Below are 19528 nucleotides of genomic sequence, written 5' to 3' on the forward strand. Positions count from 1 at the left end.
TTAAATGGTGAATATCTAAACTAAACCCTAAAACTATCTTAGCATGTTTGCAGAATTAGCACATAGCACAAAGTGCTGCCGTGTTTAAGTCTCTTTGAGCTGCTACTATGGCTGCATAGTGTCTTATTGTGTTCATGTTATGCAAGATTTTTGAATTAAATTGATCAAATCCAATTGCATATATGGGGATGGAAACTTAACCCTAAGCCCTATTTTAGATATAATTATGTTAGGGTTAAGGTTAGGTTTGCATGTCCTTATAAGCCATTTCGTTTTACATTGATGGAAACTTTTTTTGTGTAAATATTAACTTACTAACGTGTGAAATTAAAATGGTGACCTTATACCATCAGCATGTTAGCATTTGTCTCAAAGCACTGTTGTCCCCATATACAGCCTCACATTTCAGCTTTTGTTTTGAGGCAAATGTCTGATTATGAATGAGGCCAGTGTGTGATGCCCTTTAATTTAGAGTGCAGGTCAGACTGGGAAGGGGGCTTTACTGGGAGGCGTTCATTAGGGAGCTGCATGGCTCTCTGCTTCCTAAAAAGAAAACACTGGACCAATGGTAGTTCTAATGAGATGTTTAAAAGGGCCCTGATCAAATCATGTTTCTTAATGAAAGCAAATGCGCTGCTGTTGTTGCTAGGACAACAGAAGAACCCATTCAGACACAAGAGCAGTTCACATGCTCCTGGGGTTTGGGTATATACACTGGTGAGCCACTATGGCTCAATGCCATGTATTACTAGTGACAGGGCTGGCCAGCCACTGATGGAGAGAGATGTTTGCTGCATGTGTTCTGTCTCTCATTACTGTCCAATTATGTAGCTGTGTGTGAGAGCAAAGAATAGTTGCGTTTGGAAAAGTTGATTGTTTTACATTTTGCACTCAAATAGTCTTGCTAGTCTTTGGTATTTCTTTAAATGCTGCCTCACTGGCAGTGCATGTCTTGTACGTATGTGTTAATCATTTATATTTACAACTGTGCGATGATAATCACTAGGAGGTACAAGAGCCAAAGGTCTCATTCAGATGCCAGTAACTGCGAAGCTTCTCTGTGATTGCCATCTGGTAAGTCTAACGGCTGCATTTTAAATTATATTTGGCTTTGTAAAGTATATGTATTACTGTATGTATTTCTTTTAGTCACTATATAGCTCAGTTACTGAACACTGAATCTACCTCTTAATATATCTATTTCTACTGTAAATGTGCTGACAATGAAAGACAGGAAATGTGTCACCCTCTTCGATCTTATGTTGTAAAAGCTGTACAGAATACTTAATAATGTCTGCATTCCATTTTAGTAAGCTTGCAGATACTTAAGAGATCTTCAGGAATCAGGCATTACAAATCGGTGAATTCTGATATTTATCATAAATTGAGTATTGCTCATACCTTCCAAAACCTGCCTCAAGTATTCATTTCTGTATTTCAAATTAAGTACAAACAACTATAGTAGAAAAAACATTAATAATAAAAGAACTAATATATATGTGTGTGTGTGTGTGTGTGTGTGTGTGTGTGTGTGTGTGTGTGTGTGTGTGAAAATATCGTTACAAAAAAGAACTTAGCAAGAAGTTAGCAATATCTTTATATGAGTATATACACACGTATTGTCTCTTTATGGGCTTCTCTGTAAATGAAATACCAACATGCAATGTGGGACAATATCCTGGCCAACATTTATACTACCATGAATGCAAATGAACACTCATTGTAACTTTACAACTAATGACAATAGCAGGATGATATTATTTGTTTAGTTACATGTCTTGAAAACTACTGGATGAGTTGCTGAGACGTTTGGTTAATTTATGGTATATAAAGTATTGATTCTAATGGACAAATGATCTGTTTTTCTTAGCGGAGTTGTCTATATCATTTGCATACATGGAGAAGGTAACAGGACTTGTAATCCTGTTGTGCCTTATCAGTTTAAGTAGTGGTAAGTATTCCAGTAATTTTACTATATTTTGTCCATATCATTTTACTTCACTACCTGAATCTCAAATACTTTGTGTTTTAAAGGTAATAGAAGTCCTGAAATTGAAAGTAAACAGTATAAAGTGTGTGAAGACACCCCTGTAGGTATGTGGATGTGCATGCGTGTGTAAAATGCTAAGAACTACATTATTTCACTTTTGTGATATTATGCCTTAAGAAATACTACACACATTTTTACATTTTCTATATTTCTCTCATAGGTGATGACGCATTTACTATAAAAGCATCAGACCCAGAAAATGACCCACTGGAATATTTAATTTTAGGCGTCAATGCTGTATACTTCTCTGTAAACAAAGATAATGGTACTGTCAAAGTCAAAACAGAGCTAGATAGAGAGGTATGGTATAGTGGAATGAGAGCACCTTACATTGTCAACAAATTCATTTTAGTTGTCTGTGTATGTCTATTATCTATTTGTGTGTTTTAAAATATTTTTATTATAGGCTGGTGATGTATTGCCCCTTGATGTTCAAGTCTCGGATGGTTTCACTTCTGTAAGTAATATTTAGGGTCAGTATGAATCTTTAATTTTGTATTGATTTCTGTATTCTGGTCTGTAATGCACTGTAATGTTTTTCAGACATCAGCAAGAATAATTGTATTATTGTTGGATGCCAATGACAACAAGCCCAGATTTGAGAAGGCTTCATATGATGTCGAGATTCCAGAGGTGAGTTAAACATATTCAAGTTTCCTTGTTGTTGATTTTTTACCTAATGTTTTACCCCAGTTTGTCATGTTGTTATGTACACAATTATGGAAAACAAATTATGACAAAAAGTTGCCAGTCCATAAAAATGCTAAGATTAGTTTACAGAGCTGTCAATGCTAGAGAACATTCATTTTTTTTCTTTTGTTCTTATCCTCTACCAACTCAACAGGATGCTACTGTAGGTACAACTCTGTTTAGGGTGCAGGCCACTGATTTTGACACTTCACAAGCAGGTGCCGTTCAATACACTATTCAAAATGTAAGTTTACTCAAGAAATTAATTCGCATCTTATTTTGATATTATCCATCATTCCATTATTTGTCACCACTTATCCTATGTGGGTCTCAGGGGGGCCAGAGTCTATCCCAGCTTTCATCGGGCTAGAGGCAGCGTATATTCTGAAATTACATATAGTTTATTAACTTTACTGTTTCTTAGGTTATTCCAAGGGACGGATTCAATTTGTTTGGCATCGTAAAGACAACTGGTGTAGTCACATTACAGGGACATCTGAATTATACTTCACTGAGCACTTTCTATCAACTGACGATAAATGCATCTGTAAGTATAATATTTGAGTTTGAGTCTTATATATTTTATACTATTATTACCTTAATGATTAATAATAAAGAAAAAATGAAAGTAGAGGAAGAAAAACATGATTTCTCGAATTCACAGCCTTTCCCTTTCCCCCCTAATACTCAGTTTTAAACATTTTTTAAAAATTATGCAGTGAGTGGAGTTATGGAATTAGGGGGTTCTCTTTCTTTGTGAATGTGATCAGTTTGAAATTCAATCAATTTCATACACATTTCAATTAATATAAATTAAAGTGTGACATAATTTTTAATCTCTGAATTGACAATCAGTAAAAATTAGTAGTTTTGTAACGTATAATTATTATTGTGTCAAACACAGTGCAAGTTTTAACTTTCAATAACCTTGTGTGTACCTAAACAGGATGGTGGAGGCAATTGTTATTATTCTGAAACCAAATACCAATCAAGTGTAGTTAATTCCTTCATTACGGTTTTGGACATCTCAGACATGGACCCACAGTTCATTGGTGTCCCCTATGAAGGGAGTGTTGAGGAGAATTCTGATGTGGTAAGTGCCATACTCAAAAGGTTACAGAAATTGTGCTTAAACAGATCAATGTGTATTTTCAAAAAGCGAATGAGATTTAAGTTTTATTATTAATAATATAATTCATTGTATTTCAGCATCTAATTTAAAAAAAAAAAAATACCTTTGAACTGTCACAGTTCCTGTATCTGCTTTGTGGATGAGCTTAAAAGGGCTGAAAAAGACCACAAAATTATACTACCATGCTCTTGATTAGGTCTGTGTCTGTTTTGCATGTAATTAGTGAATTTTACAAAACATAAACTGATGACAAGGATTAACATTCAAAGTACAGACTAGTATAGACAGTGATATGCTGTCTAAACAATAGCAGAAAAAAAACAGAGGTACAAGTAAAACAATAAAAACATTTTAAAATGTTACAGGATTTTGATAAAACATATTTACAGTGACTCTGTGAATGTTAATTTGACAGATAAAAATGATATATTTTCTACTAGTTTTGTTGTCTAAGAGCTGAACCTTTCATATCTAAAAAGCCTGCCTTTAGTTGCCATATTGTCTGCATGTAAGAGAGACTTACAACTGCTTATGGATTCAGAAAATTCACTTGTTTTGACAGGGCCAGACTGTGTTGAGAGTGACAGCTATTGACAAGGACACAGGAGTCAATAATGACATCATATATAGCATTGAAGGTGAGCTTCAACGTGATTAAAAAATTAAGTTACAACCCTATTTTTTTGTAACAGGAGCCTAAGAAATATATTTTATCTTCTAACTGTTTGACAGGCTCAACAGCAGATGGCCTGTTTACTATCTCAAATGATGGTGGCGTCATTTCTGTTTTCTCACACATTGACAGAGAAGTTACTGGTGATACAGTTACCCTGACTGTAAAGGTACAGTAATTTGACTTTAGTCACTCTGATTTACGTGAAAGTTCTCCTGTTCTCAGTATAAGTATAACAAATGTGCACATACTTGAAATATAGATTATGTTGCTATAGAGAATTTGAAGTTGTCAACATGCTGTGTAGAATTTGTTTGCGCACAATGTTTGTTTAATGAGATTTTAATGGTCAAATAATACCACTTCCATAAAAGTCCACTAAACATGAAGCTAGCAGACACTTAGCTTACATAGCATACAGAGTGAAACCATGACTCAGTCCAAATTTTGAAAAAAGCTATTAGTTGTTTGGCAACATTTTGATCTATATCTTGGCCAGAAAGTAATAAATCATATTAATCATTCATTAAGGTGTTTTTTAATTACAGTGAAGGTTGAACAGTAAGGACATTTTTGAAATAGGGGGTTGCACACAAGGGGATGAATGCGAAGTCAAATGGTGTTTAACCCCACACACGGTGATTGTCATGGTGAGGATCCCAGAGAGTGAGGCACAGTATTAGAGCAACGTCTAAATGAAGCTTTGTACTTTCGTTGGCCCCCCGTCACTGTTTTAATGATACAGAACAATGTGAGGAAGGATTAAAAAAGGCAAAAAAGAAACTCCAGTGATGTTTGTGAAATAAGCAAATACTCATGCTGTGGCTAATGTATAGTCTCTCCTAATGATCAGATGTGCATTAACAAAGTTTGGCTCATGAATTTTGATGAGTCAGTGGTGTAGTACTGTACACAGGGGATATGACATTAATTTGAGAAACTCAGAACATATATTTTTGTAAAATTAAGAGGCAGTAAAATTATGCTGTTCTATTTTAGGCTAAAGAATCGAAAGAAAACAATATGGGTATGGAAGCCAGTACCACTACGAAAGTTCAGATCAACATCATCGATGTAAATGACAACAAGCCAGAGTTTTACAGGTGCGGAGAAGATAAGCTCTCCTGTGTAAAGGCGACTGAATTCACAGGTGAAGTTTTTGAGCACTCACTGGGGTCTATTAACATCAACATGACCGTCAGAGATCTGGATAACGTAAGGAAACATTTTTCAACTAAACAATGACGTGTTACCATTTGGAACATGCTCTGAGTGACATTAATAAATAGTTATCTTTCTTGGTTTTTCTCAGAATGCCCGCACTGAGCTAATTCTGGAAGGACCTGACAAAAACGTGTTTTCTGTAGAACCTAAAGTTACTGTGTCCGACAGCACCATTCAGCTTCTGGTCAAGCAGCCACAGGAACTGGATTATGAAAAAACACACATGATGACTTTACATGTAAGAAAAATTAAATGTAGGACATGAGCCTGTGACAATAATATTATTGTTTGCATGTTGGTTATTGTATTTGTGACTTCTAACCGTTTACATGTCTGAAGGGTTTGCTGTGCTCGTGTATTGGTTTTAGGTGATTGCCATAGATCAAGGAGAAACCAGCTTCAGTTCCACTGCTACAGTTACTATATACATCAAGGACACCAACGACAACAGCCCCACATTTCCAAAGGAAACGTATAAGTTGACGGTGAATGAGAATTCTCCTGATGGGACCATAATTGACACAATAACTGTAAGTTCTAAATGATCTTTTTCCGTATATATAGTTTAAATTACAAGTCAGAAGCTTTTGAATAGTACATAAATTGTATTTTTCCCCAGGCAGAGGACCCTGACACAATGGATCAAAACATTACCTACACGCTCCTTCCAGAAAGCATGTATGTCTAAGTTTCAACAAAACGTTAGTTCTTTGGGTTAAGGCAGCCCCTGTGTGCTTTTTGGTGTTTGCTAAATGAGACACCAATACTAAAGAATCTGTTTTTGCGATTTCAGACGACTGCGTTTTGATGTGGAGCCACTTACAGGCACAATTTATGTCAAAAATGGAACTCTGCTGGATCGTGAGGTCAGATCTCTGTATCCAGTGACACTTCAGGCCAGAGACACAGAAGGCAAGACTGGCATCACAATGTTAGAGATCACCTTGACTGATGTAAATGACAAAAAACCGGTCTTCAACAGAGACTCTTACCTGGTAGTGGTTAAAGAGGGCCAAGAAGTTGAGGTTAAGATACAGGTAACTATGAGATAATAATAAAGGATTAGTTAATTCTTCCATCTTACAGATTTATTTAACAGAATGTCTGTTTGAATTTATTCTTTGTTCAAAAAATGGTTACATTTATAGAGCATAGGCCTGCTTTTAATGTGTCAATATAAAGAAAAATGTAAGAAAATGTTTTTTTTTTTACCATTCCTTAATTCTAATTTGGACAGGCCACTGACGAAGATGACCCTGATGAACTAAACAGCCATATCGTGTATGGAATCCCGCACACAGACAAGTACAGTGATAACTTCACCATCGACCCTGACACAGGTGTGTTGAGAAACAAGGGTGAACTGGACCTTGAGGCCCTGGACCCAGAACTGGATGGAAGAATAGAACTCAATGTCACTGCAACAGACAAGGGAACTCCCCCATTGTCCTCTACGGTCACAGTTATTATAAATTTACAAGTAAGACATCTGAAGAGTATAGAAAATGATAACTTCTTTGTTGTTACTCATACTGCCTCCTGGTATAACTGACAGTGTTTCATTCAAATCTTTTCTAGGATGTCAATGACAACACACCACAATTCAGTGCCTCCTTTTACAATTTTGCTGTTAGAGAATCAGACAAAGGTCAGTACTCAAGATTACAAATGGGTTTGTAGTGCTCAGAACCATCTGGCTGGATTTTAACTGTATTTCTCCATGAAAATCAGGTGCATATGTGGGGTCTGTTCATGCTGAAGATTTGGACCAAACTTTGGATTTTAATCGCATTACTTTTAGCTTTGCTAAAGGAAGCTCTGGAAGCTTCCTGATTCGCAGCTTTGCAGAGGGAAATGGTTACAGTGGAAACATCACCTTAGACCCGGAAGTTGAGCTGGACTATGAAAGCGGTCGCACACAATACAAGTTGCAGGTAGTGGCAGCAGATCTGGAGCAGAAGAAATCTGAAGTGACAGTAACGGTTGACGTGTTGGACGTGAACGATGAGAGGCCTGAATTCAATCCAACAGATCCTGTGACAGTGAATGAGAACACCACCATCAGTGAGGCTATTGGGAGATTCACAGGGAAGGACAAAGATGGAAACTACTCCCTGGTCTATAAGCTGGAGTCCATCAAATGCAGATGCAACGGCTCTTGGACACCCTGTGACAAATTTATTGTCGATGTAACAGGAGAAGTCAGAGTCAACCCAGATATCACATTGGACTATGAAGAATGTGACCAGGCACAAATAGAGGCTCAGGTGGTGGACGAATTCACAGAGAAGGGACATAACAGCAGTATCACCTCAGGTCAGGACTGATCACAGATAAAACAGTAACAATATACAAAAATCAGCTACACACCTACACACACCAGTTATTGATTTATTTTTTCAAATTTCACTCTATTTCAGGAATTATGGTGATCAACATAAAAGACATCAATGACAACGGTCCAGAATTCATTCCTACAGATTCTGTCTTTGGTGAGTGTACGTCTGAGATTAAGAAAGATCTAAAGCAGCATTTGTTTTGTTTTAGTTTGTTTCATTTGTGACCTTTTAAATCAGGGGCTTTCAACACTTGACCCATTGCCACTGATTTTGACCAAGCAATCTCAAAAGGGCCCACGTAAAAGTAGTTTTTGGTTTGTTTTGTAAGAGCTTCAAACTAGCAGTCTAAATCACTAAACAGGGAAAAAGTTTGGTGTGTTGTCATAAACATGGATGTGTTAAGTAGCTGTTCTTCTAGTGTAGAGAAATGACATGCAGTTAGGTTAATTCGCTAATCTAAATTGCCAATAGGTGTGAATGTACTCTGTGAGGGAAAGACCTTTACGAGGTGCTCTGTGTTGGTTACATTTTCTGTTGGACTTTAGGCAGCCTTCGTTTGAAAAACAAAACGCCATCACCCCATCTCCCACCCTGTTTATGATCTCGCCTTTCATTCGAGAAGATTGAATGACATTTAGATGTGAGTTTAACACTGATTTCCAATCTTTGTTTTTTAGTTGTGGTAGCAGAAGGCGCAAGTAAAGGGACAGCGGTTGCAAAAGTCAATGTGAGTATAAAAGAAAAACAAATACCTGACATGATATTAACTTGTCAATGAGATATGTGACATGTAAGTTCCAACATTCTCGATTGTGTCTCTTGCTGCTCTCAGGCTACCGATCGTGACTCTGGAATACACTCACAGATTGAATTTAAAATATCATCAGTCCAATTTGTAGACACCAACAATGTTGCAGTTCCCATGAGGATGCTCTTTGAGGTTGTCACCACACAGCAAAAGGACAATTATGTTGGGATTGTTCAGTGAGTATAAAGCCATCTGTAAGCATTACACTGTTCTGCTCAAAATGTGTTTGGGTTTTCTCACAAGATTTGATGTTCAGAGCTGTTCTCATGGATGTATATTTTAATACACTGTTTAACTGTTACTATTTGTTGTATGAAACAAACACAAAGAAATCTAAATGACAGGTGTCACCTAAAACCATGCAAAATGGCACCAAAGGAACAGCTAAAATGGCTACAGAGGGAACCTGAAAAGTGATGGCAATCACTAAAAAGAGATTTAAAATGCACATAAATAGACACACATGGCTATGTGGCTAATCAGGACCCAATATTAGCATATACACACAAAATGTCTACAAAGATTTACAATATTACCACAATGTGACTCAGAAACAACTGGGCAAGAGACAGATAAGAGTCCAAAGTTTGTATCTAACATGATCCTTAAATACAACAAAGACAACCATAAATTAACTGCAAAAATGACATAAAATGATGTTTTCATGTTTCCACAGAACTAGTGAAAAGCTTGAACTGTCACTCAAAGGGAAGTATTTGGTAACAGTAACTGCAACCGACACTGGTGGCCTCTCCAGTCACACCGTACTGGAGGTGAGTGACTGAAATCAAGCGTCTGAAATTTACATTCAGTCAAGCATTATCTTGTCTGTCTGTGTAAACAGTACATAGACAATAGAGACTGCAGCTTGTTTCTTTTCTTTGTTAAATTGCAGATTTTCACAGTGGATGAATCGTATAAAGTTGAACTTCAGTTTGAACGACCTGTAGAGGAGATTGAACAACAACGAGATAAAATCACTTGGTATACATTTCTCCAGGTTTAAGTTACATCCAGTGACAGAGAACTGAAGCATTCTTCTAGTTTCATTGTAGTTAACCTCATCTAAGCCTTTTCTCACTGAGGAATTTTTTTCTCTGACGTCTGCATTTCTAGGGCGCTTACTGCTGCCACCAAAGCTGCTGTTGAAATAGTTTCAATCAGATCTGGCACTGATAAAGCATCCAGGTAGGTTCTTTCTGACGTCACATATACATATATCACACAATCTGTGACAATATGTAGCATAAACAATTGGCTGGTTTTGACAAAAATTTTAAAATGAGATGATGACCACTAGGTGGTGCCAGTGTGTCAGTCTGTTGTTGAGAATAAACGATGGTAAATGATTGCTGTAATTCAATAAGGTTTAGATTTTATATCCACACACCCCAATTGTTGATTTATATTTATTACTATAAAGGTGTCTACTCTGTATCCTTTCATCAGGAATGCAGATGCCACTATCATGGTGGCATATTTCGTCTACTCCAACGGTACAGCTATTAACTCTAATGAGGTCGAGAAAATGCTCGCTGATCCAGAACATTATGCTGCACTGACAAACCTTGGTCTCATGTACATTGTAAGTTCAAACAGTTTTAAAGGTTAATTTTCTTTTTCTTTCACCCTGCTTTCTTCATATTGTCAACTTTCTACTCTAGTTGAAGAGACTTTCTTGTCAATGGGAAAAGTGAGTCCCTGAAGAAAGCAAACAAACAAACATACAAAAAAACAAAATCAGAGTAAGAAGAACTATCATAATGGTACCTGCAGCAGCATGTCAGTCTTTGTTCTTATGTAGAATCATTAAATCAAGTGAATTATAAGAAAATTTCCCCTGGAGATATTTGCTGCAGGAGACAATTTAGAAAAATCTGTTTCTCTGCAAGATTGTTGCTAATGTGCAACACAATGAGCCTCATTGGAAGCCTCATAATTAACGATGGTTGCTTTAAAATTACAAATAATGTATTTCATTTAGCGTTGAGATTTATTTGGATTAAATGGTATTAAGTCTATAAAATTTTTAATACACCTACAGAAGACTTTATTAACCATGTAAGGGAAGCCAAAACTTAATTTTGAAGCAATAAATTTAACTTTTCAGCAACTTCCATAACATTAACATTTTCAGTTAGTTAAGTGTACATAACAAGTACAACTTAATAACAGATATATATGTGATATTTTTATGTATTGACTATGTGTCTAAATGTTTGAAATGTAATGTTAAAAATTTTTTTATCATACAACAATAAAGATAAAATTTAGAATCATAAACAAAACACTAACCATAGGGTTCTTAATTTGTTTTCAGGGCAAAGGTAAGGTGAATGATGAAGAAGGAGTCAACATGGTACAGTACATCCTGCTGGGTATGGTGGGAGGCCTCCTCATTGTGCTGGTTGTCCTCACCACTTCACTGTTGTGCACTCGCAGGAAGTAAGAAACAAGATTTAAGATAAAGTTAGACACAGGTCAAAAACAGCCACAAGTCCCAGTTTGTTATAAGTTAAAACAGGCTCTGATTACATATCAACTTACTTCACACTACAGCTACAAGAGGAAGCTGAAGGCAGCTAAAGCCATGAAGCCCACATCTATGGCAGATTCTGGCAACCAGAAAAGTGGTCCTGTGGTACCTGGAACCAACAAGTACACAATGGAGGGGTGAGAAAACATCACCTGCATTCCCAAAGGAATTTCTAAATGAATGAAGAATAAGACTTCTTTTTGACTCTATGTGTGTTGTTACCCTTTGACAGGGCTAATCCTGTTCTCAACCTCAACATCGACTCAGCCTTGGTTCTGGACTTGGACGAGCAGAGCTCTGACGTGGACAAAGTCAGGTAAGGACAGCCTAACTGTGACCGTCTCCACCATTTCACAATAGCAGCTATTTGCTCAGGCACCACAGTTTGACAAGACTGTGGCTCACAGTGACACATGACCTCACCCGCTGTGTAGCCGTGCTGGTTAATCAACCGGGATGGTTTCCAGACGAACATTTTGTCACAGTTTGCTTACTGCTACATGCTGTGACAGAGAGCAGGCTTTTGGTTCCCAACAAAACCATGTGACTTTTATTTAAACCAAAACACTGATCTGCAGATAAAACAAACAAAACCCCACAGATTTCTAAAATGATAACTGTTAATTTCAAGATTACATTGATCTCTTCCCTTTTCCACCCCAGCCTCAACTCTCTGGACTACAGCGATGACATGAATATTTCCGAAAGGGATACAAACCCTATTATGGTGAGATTAAAAACCTCATTGTCCTTTTAAATTTCTTAATAGAATATGGCATAATTGTCAAACTTTTCCTCTCATTAGCAGGTGATCCAGGAGGAAGAGGAGGAAGAGGATCGGCCACCAGAGTACACTGAGGCTCTAGGTGCAGCGCTGGCCCACCGAGGCCAGAAAAAGGAGAAGCACCGGGTGGGTTTTAACAACCCTGCTTTCAGCACCACAGACCTGTGATGGAAATGAACAATGGAAAGATAGTGTCCACAGGCCTCAGATGAAAATGTATAACTTTTCTATAATCAGGGTGACCTGAAATCATATATCAAATATTTATAGTTTTATTTCTAGAATTGAAAACCTTGTATTCAAATAACCTCCTGTTCTGAGATTCTAGTATGGATTTTGCACAATATCCATGGAACCTAAAGTAATAGATTTGTTATGCCTTAACTTTTAATTCAAAGAAAAATGAATAATGAAAAAACAAAACAGAATGTGTTACTTCAAGAAAACAATATGTTATCGCAACATTACTGATTTCATGAACTTATTTCTATGGCTTTCAAGCACAAAGGTAGAGTTACTTCTTTTATATAAGTCCATCAAATCTGAAGCTACAAGCAGGAGGTGGTAGGCTTAGCATAAAAACTGGATGTGTGGGAAACACAACACACAAAAAACAAAAAATAGCTTATCGTATTGCTTGCTAAATAACACATATAGATTGTAGGATGAACTCATCAACTTCACATAAAGACCATTCAGACTATATATAGATAATTTTACAAAACTGTTCCAAAAGCAAATAAAGCAATTTGTTGCACATGTAAATTACTTTATTTCATTCGTATATAAAGCAGTGATTAAAAAACAGCTTGTTGCATTTTTTGAATAAAACTATAATTGTCGTTAACACATAATGGTAATATTTGTTGCAGCTGATGCTACTAGAAAGAATAAAAAAAAGAGAAAAATAATCTTGCATAATGTAAGTGTATGAATAAAGTCATCATTAACGGCTGCATGTCAGCCTAAAGGTTTAGTCTTTAGTTTAATTTGGTAGTGCTTGCTTTGGGTTTGAGATGCTTGGTGCTGAATTAAAACCTCATGCAGTGACTTCCAACTAGAGGAGATTGAAAACATTATTATTTCAGTGTCTACTGACATCTCAATGAATGTATCACAAGTGCAATCTGTAAATAAAATCGTCTTTTTTAAATGTGGATTTGATCCCACTGTTATGTACGAGTCAAGGTATGAACACCAACATCACTGACACTGTAACAACCTCTGCATTAAAACACAGTTAAAATAAGTTTCAGCACACACTTTACAACTGAATCACTTTTCATGGCATTAAAATACAATAAGAAGTAACGACTAAAAACAACTTCACATTTTACTTTTCAAAAATGACCATGATTGTGCTTGTACATTTTAAATCTTTACACAACACAAATGAGTCAAAACAGATTGTGCCAAATGTAAAAGCTGTATATTAGACATACAAAAGCCTTCACTACTCATAGAGACCCCTTTCTCACACAGACCACAGCCACAATTATAAATACAAATTTCCAAACATCCGGGGAAAAAAATGGCCCCCAACTTTTCTTGAAAGACCACAAGGCCAGAAATCCCAATCCAATGCTGTCATTCTACTGTCATCTCTCTTGGTCAAAGCTGTGCTAAGCTTGTTAGCAACCAGGAGAAGGAAAGCTGGTTGCCATGGCTTCATTTTATCTGAGGTGCGTTAGAAAAAAGCAACAGCTAAAATGACTCAGTAAACAACTGAATGGTCTAGGTGCAAAACATTAAAGGGGAAGAGGTAACAATGACTCTGATATCTCACCCTCATTTTTCCACACATGGAGTCAATTAAACTATAAAAACAGCCAGTACAGCAAGAAGTTACAGGAGATTTGTGAAAAAGAGAAATCCAAGGAAAAAAAAGACAAAAAACATGTTGTATGGCTGATTCTGTGTGTCCTCCATGTTACAAGTTGTATATTAAATGCTTTTGTGCTTGTTTATCTTGTGTGAGAAGATGATTTGATTTTCACACTTTAAAGACAAAGTCATGTCGGCGTAAATCAGTGAACGCACTGTATTATAGCCGCAAACGTCACATGTTACGTCATGTTTTCCCTCTGGCCAGACATTGCGTTCCCTCATGTCACTCAGTGGTGTGAGCTCTGGAGCAACAGTGTGGCTGCTGCATGTTCTCCATCAGTAGACGGAATGGGTTTCTTCTGCGTCGCCTCACCTTCCCATCTTGCTCCGCCCTCTTCCCGGCCTGACCCTTACCCGACCCTGAACCCCCCTGACTGGACTCCGATGTGAGGGGTGTGGCTGAGGGGGTGAGGGGAGGAGGGGGAGGCATGGAGGGTGTCTTCTTCTGCTTCTTCACCTGCTTCTCCAGGTGTTTCTGGATGGCAGAGCCCAGCACGGCCACCTCCACCACCGCGCCGTACACCTCCCATGTCATCCCTTTCTCATCCCAGTTCAACTCCTGCACTGGCTCCTCACATTTTTCCTCTCCTTTCTCCTTACAGTTTATTGCCTCGTTTACATCCTCTTCAGCTGTTTCCACCTTCTGTTCGGTTACTTTCTCTTCCTCTTTAATCCCTTTCTCTTTGTCGTCCTCAGGCTGCTCCTTTTTATCCTCTTCCTCCTCTACAATCTTCTCCTCTATGCTAGTCGCCTTCCTGATCTCAGGAAAAGTCGTAGTGATAGGCGTTCTCGGGGTCATGGGCGCTGTAGCAACAGAGCGAAACTCCACCTGTTGACCCACCTGCAGCTCAGCGTCTTTAGTCCCGCATTTTCCGAAGGAGCTGGGGAAGTAAAATGCTTGTTCCCCTTCTGGGGGGGTCATGGGACTTGTAGCCGCTGACTGACACTGCACAATCTCCAGGCTCACCTGTGTACGGATGTTGTGGCAGCCAAAGGGAGCTGGAGATTCAGGGACAGGAGGCTTTGTCGCATCTTTTAACTCCTCACGAACATTTTTGTTTTCTTTGACCTCTGAACTGATTGTTGGTTGTTCCCTGGCAGGAACAGATGACTCCTCAGTTTTCTTTTGTGGAAGTTTTGTGTTTGAGATATGATCAGGTGCAGCCCATTTTGCTGAGATAATTTCCTCTCGATCTTCCCTTTGTACATCATTTTTGTTTTCATTGAGTTCCTCACATTCATCTATTTTAACCATCTCTGGCTCAATGGAATAAAGAGATGATTCGGCCTCTTCCACTTCCTCCCCATTGTTTCCATATTGGGTGACCAGAATTGTAATGTCTTGATCCATACTTCCCATCCTCTGCTGCTTACACTGCTGATTACTATCCTCCACAGTTACTTGTGAACTTTTCCCAGCAGCCATGCAGCTAGCAGAGCTCTCTGGAGATGAGTTTGTCTTAAAGTCTTCCGTTAGCTCATTCAGTGGTTTAAATTTCAATGCTTGGGTTTTCTCTGACTCAGCCTCTGCCGGACTTGTTGTGTCAGGGCAACTTTCTTGCTGTCCACTCTTCCTGTGCTCCTCACTTTGTTTCACTGTCTCTCTCCCAACAAGCTCTGGGAAAGCTGTGGTCGATGGGGTTTTTGGGGTCATGGGGGACGTGGCAACGGAGCAGAATTCCACCTGGTGACCCACCTGTAGCTCAGCATCTTTAGTGCCAGTACCCACACCTTCAGATCTCCCAAAAGAGCTTGGGAAGATGAAGGAATTTTTGCCCTCAGGGGGAGTCATGGGGCTGGTGGCTGCAGAGCGACACTGGACCACTTCCAGGCTCACCTGAGTGCGCACATGATGCTGTCCGAAAGGAGCTGGGGAACGTGGGTCAAAAGGGTCTGGAGTTGATGGCACAGCCATCATAATACTTTCGACATCTTTTTCTCTTTCCTGAGCTGTGCTTTTAGACTTTTCACTCTGAATTTCAGAGTCTCCTTCAGTCAGGAACTTGCCAGAGATAGTTGCATCACTGTGTGTAGCTACTGTTGTTTCATCAGCTTCAGCTTCTTGTGTTAGAGGGATGGCCTCAGCCTGAGCACAGTCTTTGATTTGTATAAAGACAGTGTCACAGCCCCCTGCTGAAAACATTTGATCTTTGGATTTTGAATTTTTCCCTGCGTCGTCATCATAGCTAGCATTCATTTGCAGCTTTGGCTGGCAGTCCTCTTGACTAATGTCTTTCTGAGGTCTCTCAGGCACAGCGCTGTCTCCTGAGCCACCTGGATGCTCTCCATCATCCGTCTTCTCACAAAGCTGGTGGTCCTCTCTAAGACCTTTCATCTCATCCTTAAGACTTCCCATTCTGTATTCGCATTAAAGTGGTAGAAGTACCTGCAGAGCATAACACAGCACCGACACACTTTCAGTTCAGTTGTGCAATTTGTAATCCGTAACTATAAAAACAAGCCCCAGCATGAGTGGAAGATAAAATGACGGCTTGTTTTTGTGATAAAAATACTATACCATATGATACGATATCAGTGTCAAGTATCCAGCTACTGATATGTTACATCACTGCTACTACTAGATAGAAATTATTCTGATGCTGATTTTGGTATCATATGGTACTGCAATCATACGTACTATCATATAACTGCATTTGAAATCTAAAATTTCTGATTGGATTTGGAGCATTTTCATGTTTAATTACAAGTCAGATTTTTCTCATTTAAAATCATAATTACATGGCTTATTTGGAAGTTCTGTTTTAGTCCATAATTAAATAAGAGCAAAAGCATGCACAGGAATGCAGCATCAAATTTCAACTATGAAAATAAATATGATAAAACAAATCACGAACAACAGACATACCTCAGCAGTTCTTGTCAGACTGAAGTCTTTCCATAACTCTCTCTCAGATTTGGGTCAAACATTGCAATTCTCAGCTCTGATCAAGACCCCCACATCTGTCCGTACATCTCCCCTGTTGATTGATACTGATTGCACAGGCTACAGGTTTGTCTCCAGAAGAATCTATCTTAGGCAATCCTCGCTCTTTAAGCTGTGACTGTGTCTGTTGAAAAGCTTCACATTTCCAGTTTCCCTGGAAACCACGGTCGGGTTCTGGCAGAGAGTGGTAATGTAATGACAAAATCTCTGTTCAGCTCTCTAATCATCAGTAAATCATAGTAATTAACTACAGGTTCTCATAGCAACACAATGGCAAGCTGTGCAGTGAGATAAACCTGTGAACCGGTGTACTGGCTTTACTGGAGACATCTGAGAAGAGGTATAAATTGATGATATAAGCTTTAATGATCAGTGTGAGTGATTGTCAAGGGACAGTAATGTATGCAGACGAGGGATTCTTAATGACAAATCAGTGAGAAAGCAATTTGTTTGTAATGGCCAAATTGTTCTCAGTCTAAAAATAATAATAGGCAATAGTAGTAAAATGCAGAAAACTATAATAAAATGCACTACCTTTCAATAAAATATTTGATTTGTGGATGAAATTGTCACATACTTATTACAGGAACATAAGCGTGTACAGGTGATGGAAAGTTCTTGCAATATTAGTGCAGATTCTGCAACTGTACTTGAACAACAACAGGGGGATATCAGCTGAAGGAGCCTGGAGGAAGCAGCACTGTGCCTCCCACACAAACAAACACTTGTAAACCATCACATCTTTCACACTCAGTCTCCCTTTCAGCCTCCCCGCTTTGTGACACGTCTTTCTTTAGAGCCTCAATAATTCCACTCGCCTTGAATAATAGTGTGGGACTGAGGATGTTCATATGCCTTTCAATCTTTGAGAACCTTTCATTTCTTGGTTTTACCATAGTGGTGGGCAGCAGCTTGGCCAGAACACTGTGTACTGAAAGAAGTATTTTCACCATTAATTCAAAGGCCTCCACCAATCCCAGACTACCATGGAGCTCTGTTGCCTAGCAACCATGTAGTGTGACGGAGGGAGGTGTGCTGCTGAGGGCCAAGGCAGACGGCTCCAATCGCATTCTCATCAGCAGCTACCAGCGTGCCAAACCCCATCTCATCAGAAATGTGTTGGTAATAATGACTGTGGTAATTCATTGATGATCGCTCTCCACAGACACAGTGTTTCTACAGTTACTAACAGTGTTATATCTACTGTACTGGCAGGATAGCACATTTTATAACACCAGAAGTAGTTGTTATCTGCTTTTATTTCCCAAAACAGTCACATATAATGAACTCAATGAAACACAAATGGAAAAAGATGAGAGGGAATTTTAAAAAAGAGAATCTTTAAAGCTTTCCTTTGGAATATTTGTTGTATGGAGATATAGGTTATGTAAATGATTTATTCCCCAGGTTTTCTCACGCCAAAACTTCCACATCTTCAAATACTTATTTTCTTTAAGTTTTGGATGATCAAACAAGTTATCTCCAAGTTCAACTAGAATTGTTCACATTACAGGGATCATTTACTCCCCAGGTTTTGTCCAAACTCCTTGATGGTGTCTGTGGCCTTTTCTGCAGCTTTTTCTATGGTTTCTTGGGTCTGTTTGCCAGCTTCTTGAGCAGCTTCAAAGAGTCAGAGTAAGCAAAGAAAACAAATATTCAGAAAAGGACAACACACCATCACTGTTACACTGCAAAACCTCTGACAGCTTGTTTATGCAACTCTTCTCTGCTCAAAATACTGTGATATATACACTGTTATATCACAAAGCTTTAAAGATACAAGATTCTTCTATATTACCTAGGTTGACTGTTTCTTTGGATGAGTCTGCCACCTGCTGCACAGCTTCTTGAGCTGCCTGCACTGGAAACACATCACAAGGTCTTCATTAGTGACTAACCTCAAAAGGAAAATACTTTCAATTGAATTCGATTCAATTTTAACCTGTTGTGTAAGGTAAAAAATTATTTATTGACAGATACATTTTTGCAGGATGCAAGATGAAAATACGACCCGAATTTTCTCACAGCTATAGATTTGTACCTGCAGTGTCTGTGACTCCTTTTACAGCCGTGTGGCTTGTGCTTTTCATGCTCTCAAAGGACTTCTTGAACGAGTCCATGGCTCCTGTCTTTGTCCCTGCAGTGTCCACACATCCATCTGCACAGTCTGCAATGGGAGAGGCTGTTTAATACCCGCTGTTTGAGCCCAACACCACCGAGCATGCACGTTCCAGGCGGATTAAACCGAACAAAACGTGCTCAAAGGAGACCGACCAGACTGGTATCCCAACTATGACAGTGTCCTGCCAGGAGCCAGAGCCCGCTCAGCAGATTCTACACATCCTGTAATCAAACCCCCAGACAAGAGTTAGTAAAAGGGAAAACATGCAAGGATGATGCACAGTAGATCCTCATTTAGGCTCAAATAGGCAGAAAAAAACAACACAATTCATTACAAGAA

General features: G+C 38.6%; 3 protein-coding genes across 4 annotated transcripts; 1 reads left to right on the forward strand and 2 right to left on the reverse strand.

Moving 5' to 3' along the window:
• The first annotated feature begins 998 nt into the window (after positions 1 to 998).
• cdhr2 (cadherin related family member 2) lies at positions 999 to 13393 on the forward strand. 2 transcript variants are annotated; one of them, XM_067519555.1, is made up of 31 exons: positions 999 to 1074; positions 1871 to 1951; positions 2035 to 2094; positions 2211 to 2350; positions 2457 to 2507; positions 2594 to 2683; positions 2895 to 2984; positions 3165 to 3287; positions 3687 to 3833; positions 4435 to 4510; positions 4605 to 4714; positions 5545 to 5760; positions 5858 to 6007; positions 6138 to 6299; positions 6389 to 6447; positions 6563 to 6806; positions 7007 to 7249; positions 7348 to 7417; positions 7501 to 8085; positions 8190 to 8261; positions 8786 to 8835; positions 8941 to 9092; positions 9593 to 9689; positions 9812 to 9900; positions 10033 to 10104; positions 10366 to 10501; positions 11237 to 11361; positions 11476 to 11589; positions 11685 to 11768; positions 12116 to 12179; positions 12258 to 13393. In XM_067519555.1, the coding sequence occupies exons 2-31, from the start codon at positions 1897 to 1899 to the stop codon at positions 12402 to 12404; spliced, it is 3873 nt and encodes a 1290-aa protein (XP_067375656.1). In that variant the 5' UTR covers positions 999 to 1074; positions 1871 to 1896; the 3' UTR covers positions 12405 to 13393. The 2 variants fall into 2 exon arrangements, with proteins under 2 accessions (XP_067375656.1, XP_067375657.1); XM_067519556.1 differs by having other exon boundaries at positions 12261 to 13393.
• On the reverse strand, positions 13371 to 18159 carry LOC137134614 (G protein-regulated inducer of neurite outgrowth 1). Its single transcript, XM_067519557.1, has 2 exons — positions 16990 to 18159; positions 13371 to 16509 (listed from the first exon to the last, which is right to left on the reverse strand). Exon 2 carries the CDS (start codon positions 16477 to 16479, stop codon positions 14347 to 14349), a length of 2133 nt encoding a protein of 710 aa, XP_067375658.1. The 5' UTR covers positions 16480 to 16509; positions 16990 to 18159; the 3' UTR covers positions 13371 to 14346.
• A 149-nt stretch (positions 18160 to 18308) lies between these two features.
• Positions 18309 to 19434, reverse strand: LOC137134620 (adipogenesis regulatory factor-like). Its single transcript, XM_067519573.1, has 3 exons — positions 19109 to 19434; positions 18866 to 18928; positions 18309 to 18687 (listed from the first exon to the last, which is right to left on the reverse strand). The coding sequence occupies exons 1-3, from the start codon at positions 19185 to 19187 to the stop codon at positions 18584 to 18586; spliced, it is 246 nt and encodes an 81-aa protein (XP_067375674.1). The 5' UTR covers positions 19188 to 19434; the 3' UTR covers positions 18309 to 18583.
• Positions 19435 to 19528: the final 94 nt, after the last annotated feature.

Source organism: Channa argus, chromosome 10 (genome assembly GCF_033026475.1).
Source record: "Channa argus isolate prfri chromosome 10, Channa argus male v1.0, whole genome shotgun sequence".
Lineage (NCBI taxonomy): Eukaryota > Metazoa > Chordata > Actinopteri > Anabantiformes > Channidae > Channa > Channa argus.